The 9,464-nt window shown below is 37.3% G+C and overlaps 1 protein-coding gene across 2 annotated transcripts in view; it reads left to right on the plus strand.

Moving 5' to 3' along the window:
- The window catches only part of CTDSPL2 (CTD small phosphatase like 2), a 69,369-nt gene extending 59,905 nt beyond the window's left edge, over positions 1-9,464 (plus strand). For both annotated transcript variants that reach the window (XM_075530530.1, XM_075530531.1), the window contains exons 9-13: positions 3,489-3,551; positions 3,653-3,732; positions 5,392-5,518; positions 7,193-7,288; positions 7,958-9,464. In XM_075530530.1, the coding sequence (XP_075386645.1) occupies positions 3,489-3,551; positions 3,653-3,732; positions 5,392-5,518; positions 7,193-7,288; positions 7,958-8,023 (432 nt within the window). In that variant the 3' untranslated portion in view covers positions 8,024-9,464. The remainder of the gene's footprint in view (positions 1-3,488; positions 3,552-3,652; positions 3,733-5,391; positions 5,519-7,192; positions 7,289-7,957) is intronic.

Raw genomic sequence — 9,464 nt, forward strand, 5'->3', positions numbered from 1 at the left:
TCTCTCTCTCTCTCTCTCTCTCTCTCTCCTCTCTCTCTCTCCTCCCTAAAAAGTGGTTAAAATAATTGCTTTAGCTTTGGAAAGAGCACGATGAAATGAGGCTTTAGCCTATTGTATATTTGAGAAACTACATAGTTTTGAGGAGTCGCAAGTTTGAGAAGAAAGATGGGGGCAAAGTATGAAATAGAGACAAGTATGGATTTAGGAAATAGGAACTAAGCAATTTAGGTCAGGAGACTTTCTGAGCATGCAGTTGGAAAGAGGTGGGATTAAAGGCGTCTCTGGAATGGGTGTTTTCACCGGTGTGTTTGTGTGACCTAACAAGGAACTGTCGTCTTAAGCCCATCCTATTGTGCTTCTTCCACGTGCTCGTTGTTCCTACGGAACGTTTTGGTGCTTCTTGGCCTCTGTGTTTCTGTTCACACCGACCTTTAACATATCCAGTGACGTTCTTTGTTCACTCGCCACCTCTGTCTTTGCCTGTGTCTTTCATTTCTGAAACACCTTCCTTTTTGCCTGAATCATGGCGTGTTCTGAGAGCAGAACTTCTATAGTCAGCAATCATTCTCTTGTCATTTTTAGGAAATGCTCTTCGTTACCCTGGGGACTACCTTCCACCCCCGATTTCAAGACAGCACATTTGGAAACCAGTGTCAAATTTTAAGATGCGTCTTATGTAGTCAGAGCAATAAAATGATGAGTGGAGTTTCAGGTGCCATGTAATCTGGAAGTCACTGTTCAGTAATTTGGAAATTATCACCTATGAAGATGTCTGGAGAGAGTGGTTCCAATTAAGTTGTTTACATAAAAATTTAAAGTCTTAAGAAGTGTTCCTCTAATATGAAAGGTACACTGTTTATAGGGGGAAAAATAAAAAATTCCTAAGACCCCATTTTACAATCCAAAAGCAAGTGATAACCAGGTTACTGAAAGCATACACACATGCCCCCAAATTAATTTTTTGTTAACTGAATGCATTTCACTGATAAACCTTTTTAGCAATAAACAGAAGGCTCTAGTGGTTTATCATCCTCCTTGGAAAGTGCAATTTGGGCAAAAAATTTTGGCAGGATTAATAGGAGGCTTAAACATCAAATATCCATTTTGAGAAGACCCAGTGAAAACAAATGATATTGCCTGTGTAATGGTAATATATCTAAAATCTGTCATTGTTTGGCTTAACCAAGTACAGTACATATAATGGTCAGCCAAGCCCACAAACTATAGCACATGTTTCAGGGTTCAAATGTCAAGATTAATTAGAACAACTAAAATAGTGTCAATAAAGAATTGTTCATATTAAGGCAGTCTGTAGCCTATTTTTCTGTGCATATGCTCTTCCCACACTTTATAAAGTAAAAGTGTTATTTTTTAAGCCTTAAAATAAGTTTGAAGTATGTATATTTTTTAATCTTCATACAATTCATTTATATTAACAGTTTTTTATCATAAACAATGTTACAGGTAAACTTTTTGTTAGAGCTATGTTTATTATTCAAAACAGCTCAAGTGAACTATAAAAATTTTTACTTCGTTCTGAACAATTCTAATCGTACTATGACTTAGGCAATTTATATTTGGTGGGATGCTGGATGTCTGGCTTTGTTTTTGATTAGTCAGGATATTAATAAAGAATATTAAAAATAAATCTGGATTAATAGGATTAAAAACAAAGTACCATATATACTTGAGTATAAGCCAACCCGAATTATCAGCTGAGGCACCTAATTTTACCACAAAAAATGCATTAAAAATGTGCTGGGAAAACTTGGCTTATACTTGAGGATATACAATAAGCATTTATCATCCTAGCTTGGAGATAATGTTACTAGCATATCTAATCATTTGAAATTCATCATTCACAAGTAATCAATCCTAAGTTCAATAACTGTATTTGAGTCGTCTTCTCTATTTGTTAAATGAGAGTTTATCGTGAGACTTTTATGTTCAATAAGGTTATTTGGTTTTTTTTTAATCCAAAAAAAAACAACCCATTGCTGCTGAGTCATTTCTAGAATGAAAACTAAATATCTTAAAGACCATAACTAATTTCAGGAAGTTTAATATGTATATAACTTCTGAAAAAAAAACTTGGTATAAAATAAGGGGTGTGTGTGTGTGTGTGTGTGTGTCTGTGTCTGTGTGTCTGTCTGTCTGTCTGTCATTAAGCCACTAGAGCAGCGGTTCTCACCCTGTGGGTCGTGACCCCTTTGGGGGGTTCAAACAACCTTTCACAGGGGTCACCCAATTCATAACAGCAAAATTACAGTAACTATGGTTGGGGGTCACCACAACATGAACTGTTATGAAAGGGTCACGGCATTAGGAAGGGTGAGACTCACTGCATGAGAGCTTTGGAAATTACAAAGATGGGTTAAATAAAGTCTGATTCCCTGAATAGTTTGCTGACTTGCTTTTGCCTCAAACATTCCGTGAACTGGCTTTTTGTCTTCAGGATATTTTATGTAGATGTCAGAATTCCCTCCATGAAGCCTAGATTTGAATTTGCCGCCTTCCCATTTGGTTTTGTTTTTTGACTCTGAGGGCAATGCCTCTGGTGCCCATCAATGCCCTACACACTGTACACTGTGTGGAAACTGAGGTTAATATTAATAGTCGCTGTTGAATGGAGTATTCACTAGGTTTTTTATGAAATACTGTCACAAAGTGAGTATTAGAGAAGGTCAAATTTCTTGTAAATGACTTTCAGTGGTTAAGCTCATGACACATTTCTGTGCTTTTTGAATGCAAGGAGACTTGAAGAATTTTGTGGAAGAAAATTGTACTATCTTTCAGTTCAATTTTTCCATGAAGTCTGTGAAGGCCCCAAGCATTGGTGTACATTACAAAAGTGGCATTAAGTGTAGGCAAGGAGATCCCACGAGGTAGATAAAATACTGCCATCTTTGTCATATTGACCATTTTGCGAAGTGATGTGTTTGGCTACTGTATTTTAGTCTCGTGCTCAATAATGCTAATTTAGATGCCACATCTTAATTGGTAGATGTAGACTTCCGAGAAAACTTGGTGTAAAATAAAGGTGTCATGAGTAGGTAATTGTTGAAAAGAAACTCTGAGTAGCTCTTGAGGAAGGTCATTGAGACAGGTTAGTAGAGGTGGACACAGCCCCTGCCTGGTTTTCAGATGGATGCTTCCTTACCTGGCTGGAAGATGGAGCTGACTGGTGGATCAAACTCTCAGAGGGAAATCTTCTGATTTTAGTTTGTTTATTAAAATTCTATTATAATGAAGTACTATTGTATGTTGTGATTTAACTATTAAAGGTTAAATGATCAACAGTGATTATTATTACCCTGCCAAGAGTTTTATCTGTGAACTATATTTTCAGTGGTCGTCTTGTAAACTGTGTATGACTTTAAAGTGTGTACTCCTTAATTGTAGTACATCCAGAGTTAGAGCACAGCATAATATCTGAATGAGGGGTTTTCATTTTGTGTTTGTTGAGGTCTATCTTTATATTTCTTCAGGTTTATGTGAGGTTAAGACCATTCTTCAGGGAGTTCCTGGAACGAATGTCTCAGATGTATGAGGTAAAAATGCTTAAGCTAAATATTTGTTTGTTTTTGCTTTGTTCTGTGTACTACCCATATTTAGATCATGTGTAATGGTTATTTCCTTTTCGAATTTGTAGATCATTCTTTTTACTGCTTCTAAGAAGGTGTATGCAGACAAGTTACTGAACATACTAGACCCAAAAAAGCAGCTGGTCAGGTAAATTTAATTGAGGGAGAGTGGGAGTGTCTTTCACGTTGATCTATGAAAGTTATTATGGTTCTGTCTCGTTTTAATGGCCATTATACATTGGCTTCATCTGGAGAGAACTGTTTTCAGTGGTGACAATAAATTAAATTTTTGACCCCTAAAACTCTTCAAACAGCTAATAATGATAATACCGCTCCAGACAAGGGTTCTTTCAAAAAAAAAACAGAGATTGAATGTATTTATTCACCGGGCCATCTGTATTCTCCATTTCTTTGGGAACTGAGAAGAGAGTCTGGGTGTGTGAACCATTGTGCACGTGATGTTTTCACTGTACGTCTCCCAGGTACTGAAGTCTCATGGTACATCACCTTTATAGTTAATTTTTTAAAACATTTTATTAGGGGCTCATACAACTCTTATCACAATCCATACATATACATACATCAATTGTATAAAGCACATCTGTACATTCTTTGCCCTAATCGAAGCATTTGCTCTCCACTTAAGCCCTTTGCATCAGGTCCTCTTTTTTTTTCCCTTCCCACCGATAGTTAATTTAACAGAATGGACTGAATCAAGTTTGTTTGCATTTTTCAAGAGCAAATTTATTTTTCATGAAAAGAATATATAACCTGAACAGTAACTGGAAATTACAAAAGCTCTCCTCAGTAGTGAGGTGGTTCTAATCTGGACTCCGTTCTTTGTGTGTGCCCTCGAATGTGTTTGTCCTGAGATAGTACCTCGGTGATTTTCAAGTTCCGTAGTCAGTCCGTCTCCTGTCAACTGAAGTCAGAGGTATCACCACTGGAGCAGTCTTGCTGACTCCTCTGTAACTGAAGGGTTACTCTTGGAGGGGTGACTAGAGCTGGGACAGATGCCATAAACACTTTAGTGGCTAGATTTTAATTTTCTCCCACAGTAGCTCACCTAAAGTTAATTTTCTACTCTTGATAAAACAAAGCAACTATTGAGCGCATCGCCGTTAAGTCCATTCTGACTCGTGGCAGCCCTGTTGGGCGGCGGGAGTGCTGTCGCTGTGGGTCTCCTAGACGGTGAATCTTTACACAGGGCTCCGCCTTCTGCTGCTTAATGCCTGTACTGGAAGGGGTTACACTCCTTTCTAGTTTCCACCGGTAGGAGACTTGGTGGTGGTTTTCTTGCTCAATTCAACTGGAATCTCTTTAAATTAATTCCCCGAATAGTCCCCATTATACCTTCTTTATGTATAAGCTGCTGAGACACACATGAGAAATGGCATTTTCTGTTCACAGAAGTTTATTGTAATGTATGCCCATTTTACCTAACTTTAATAAAAGCATACAAATTGCTTTCATAACTTCATTAATCTGAAGGTTTCTATTCAGCACCTCTAGTATGATAAGGAATGAAAACTTCCTTCTTAGGGAGTTTGTTAAAATTCTTTATAATTTAACACTACATTTTGGTGATGAACCAGTTTGTTAAAGCATGGTAATATTTGGCTGTAAGGTTTAAACAATTGCTAATAATTTGTTTAGTCAAAAGGTAGCCCTAAGTTTGGACCCATGTTTGTACGTATTCTCATAATGAGAGAAAACACTTGATTTGTAAATCTGTGGTTGGTATGTACATGTTTCAGTATATGCTGTATTTTTTAGTGATTTTTTTAAAAATTATTTTTATTTTTAGGCATCGACTTTTCCGTGAACATTGTGTTTGTGTGCAAGGAAACTATATAAAGGACTTGAATATCCTGGGAAGAGATCTTTCAAAAACTATAATAATTGACAACTCACCACAAGCCTTTGCGTATCAGGTAGGAAAGGGTTACTCATATTGGGACAAAAATTCAGTGAGGATAAATGCTGCCAAGCAGACCGTGATACGGGAATAGGCTTTTTACTGGTTGAATATCTGTTGAGTTATTACCCTTTCAAAGGAAGGTACTGTTAACTGTATTATAAGTGCTAAATTGGTAATAACTCTTAGAAGTTTTACTTTAAATGAAGTACAACCTAAATGAGTGAAAAATCTGTGTAAGACCTAACTGAGATATACTTCCTTCATTAACAATGATCTAATCTTAAAATTTACCATAGACATGTTTGAGATTTTTTTTTAATTTAATCATTTTATTGGGGGCTCGTACAACTCTTATCACAATCCATACACACATCCATTGTGTCAAGCACATTTGTACATTTGTTGCCATCATTATTCTCAAAACATTTGCCTTCCACTTGAGCCCTTGGTATCAGCTCCTCATTTTTCTCCTCCCTCCCCACTGCCCCTTCCTCGTGAACCCTTGATAATTTATAAATTATTATTATTTTGTCATACCTTACACCGTTCGACGTCTCCCTTCACCCACTTTTCTGTTGTCCGTCCCCCAGGGAGGAGGTCACATGTAGATCCTTATAATCGGTTCCCCCTTTCTACCCCATCCTCCCAGTATCGCCACTCTCACCACTGGTTCTGAAGGGATTACCCATCCTGGATTATCCCTGTGTTTGAGAATTATAAAAAGCTTAGCCAATGTCTTAGGCTATGGTCATTTTTTTTTTTTGCTATGGTCATTTTTATTTAACACTTTGAAAAATTTTTCATAAGCCTTTAAAGAATTTTTGTGCCTTTAAATTTTTTTTAAATAGCTATAATAGGATGAACCATCCTTACAGGGTATACTGTACCTGATATAAATATGTTCATGTGGTATATTGTCTGGAATTTGCTTCAGAATAAACCAGTGCATTTTTAGAGTGGGAGAAAATGGAGATGAATTGAGATATACATAAAATAGCATTGGTCCTATCTCTATGTGTGTTTCAAAATGTCCCTAATAAGTATGAAAGGAAATATGCATTGTTCTTAAATGTGTTACATTAGGACACTACTTTTTCTTTTTTATATTTTAAAATAATATTTGCAGTATTTCATCTTGATTCCTAGACAGATGTTTTCAAGTCGTCCATCCAGTGTTCAGACTGTACAGTGAAATTCCATTGAGTCAATTTGTTAAGCACCTGCCATGTGTCAGGTTATTGACCTTGTAGCAGTGCAAGTACATGATTTACAACAGTCTTGAGTGCTCCCCATTGAGACAGGACCGAGCATCACTGGGCTAATGGTCGACCTTCTCTTGAATAATGGAACGTGTCTAGTTACGCGATAGTGTTTAAGACAGGGTCGCTCTTGTTCGCTGAGTGTTATGTTGTACCAGGAACTCCATTAGGCGGCACTGCAGTCTTTAGTCTCTTATCCTATGGAGTTGTCATGGAGTGCAGCACCATAAACTCTGAAGCGAGGAGCCTGTCTCTTTACGCAGGACCCCACAAGGGGGCAGCCTATGCTAAAAATAAGACAGTGTTCTGCTACTCCAGGTGGGCAGCCTTTGTCCCATGGGTCACAAAATGATTAAAACTTTCTTTATAAAACTTTACCAACAAGGCAAACTATAAGTAAAAGGATTATTGAATTATTACCGTTTTAGCTTTCCAATGGAATCCCAATAGAAAGCTGGTTTGTGGATAAAAACGACAATGAACTCCTAAAACTGATTCCATTTCTGGAGAGGCTTGTAGAACTGGTAAGTATATCATTTTGGGGTTGTTTTTCTTAACACTTTTCTTCTTTTTAGCCCAACTATATTGAAAGAAATCTCCTTTATAATTTATTTTGTATACTGACTAAATAAATTGGGGGGATTAAGGAAAAGATGTGTACAATTTTTAACCTTATAGATTGTACTAAAATTATACTTCTAAAAATTTAAGACTTCATAACTTGAATGCTTTAACATTAATGTGTTAGTGGGTTTTCTCCTACAAGTTCCCCAACAAGTTGTGTCAGAAATAGGGTACAGTTGCTTACACTTCATACTCGGGTCTGGAACTAATGCTTATATTAATTACACTTTATTCTGAGGATTTTTTCCCCATGTACTCTTAGATCAATTTTAAGACTGTTTTATAAAATAGAAGTGAGTGCCTGTAATCTCTTTTCTCATTTCTTGGTTTGGCCTTTTATTGCTTAATTGTTCTTACAAAATTAAAACTTCCAAAAAATTTAATTCTGTGTGGTATCTTTATATTTGGCAAACTGGCTGTGATAGGTTTCCTCTGCAGAAGAGTGCTGTGGGTCACACATGGGAGCTTCATGATATTTTCATTTCCTCTGCTCTAGGAGCTTTTTGAAGCCCCTTTATATCTTTGAAATTGTGTGGCTTTTAATGAAATACTGTCTTTTTTCCATACAGAATGAAGATGTCCGACCTCACATCAGAGACAGATTTCGCTTGCATGACTTGCTGCCCCCAGATTAAATACAAAGACTTGTCAGATCACTGAAGGGGGAGAGAATGCAGAACCCTTTTGGACTAAGACAAACACATTGCCATTACTGTTGAAATTTTGCATTTTTGTACCCCGTCTTGCTTTTCTTATCTTCGGTGCCCAATAATAATCAAGGGTTACAGAGAGAGACTTTATCTCAAGATTGAACACATGCAGTAGGCAGGCTAAAACAGAAGAGTCTTTAGAACTAGTGCAACTCCAGTGAAACTTTTTTATGTACAGGACACCTGCAGTTTATAAAGAATTCTGTTTCTGCCACCAGCAGCTCGACCTGCAGTCACACAGGATTTTATGATAATGACAGAGATGAAAATGGACTTTTGTTTTCTCTCTGTTTGGTGCTCTAAGTGGGTTTGTAGCCACTTTTCTGTTACTTTTAAGATTCTCATTTCAACAGGAATGGCCAGTAAAAGTTGTTTTGTTTTTCCTGTTAAGGTTTATAACCTTTTTACATTTTTGACCTGTCTGAGATTAGATTTTCATTATGCAGTCCTTTTAGTTGAGGCGCTTCCTAGTTTTCTGGAAATAGCTTTTAGTTTTTTATTATACATTTGGATGGCCGTTTCCCTGCTTTGTCTGCCTGCATATTGTATATTTGTTTAAAAATATTCTCTTTTAGTCCATGTAAGTTTCATTTAGAAAGACCTGCATTTATATTTTGTTTCTGTAATATTCTACTGTAGGTGAAATCTTTTCCAAAATCAAGAGACTGGGTAGATATGAATATATGAATGACTAATATTCAAAAGATGTAAACCATTGTGATAGCATGTATTCCAAACGGTAATATCTCGCCATGGCACACCGATTTAATGGATAAAGGTATACCTCAGACTTCACTGTGCTCACCAGTCTTTGGGGAGATGGAGTCGGGTCACTGTTGAGCTTGGTGTGGTGACTGCTGCCTTTGGTCTGCCCCAGGAATGAAGTATTCGGCACAGTGGCTCAGTGTTTTTCGTTATTTTGCATGGACTGGTCGTACCTCTGTTATGCTCTGGGTTACAATCGATTCAAAACTCTGTGTAACAGTCTTGGTACCGAACAGTAGCCATGCGTCATCCTGTGGCACAGTGCACTCCCCGGCCACCAACACAGTTACTATGTGCGCACAGTGGTTTTCTATGCTATATGAAAATGGTCTCTAAGCCTTGGCTCTCTCATGCAGCTACCGTAAAGAGGTGGATATTTTTATAGTGGGGTGTGATCTCCTTTCCGGGAGGCTTTTTATGGAAGGTAGAATTTGTAAAGGTTCGTATGCTTTGCCTCTCTGCTGCATTAACCTGCCACAGGCTCAGACTGTTCTTGTGTAAAGGATGTCAGAGAATGGCACTTTTTCTAAAGAGAAGTTTGATATTTTGTATGCTTGTTAAGAAAGTACAGTATTGGAAATTAAAGGTGGACAACTGATAA

Source organism: Tenrec ecaudatus, chromosome 14 (genome assembly GCF_050624435.1).
Source record: "Tenrec ecaudatus isolate mTenEca1 chromosome 14, mTenEca1.hap1, whole genome shotgun sequence".
Lineage (NCBI taxonomy): Eukaryota > Metazoa > Chordata > Mammalia > Afrosoricida > Tenrecidae > Tenrec > Tenrec ecaudatus.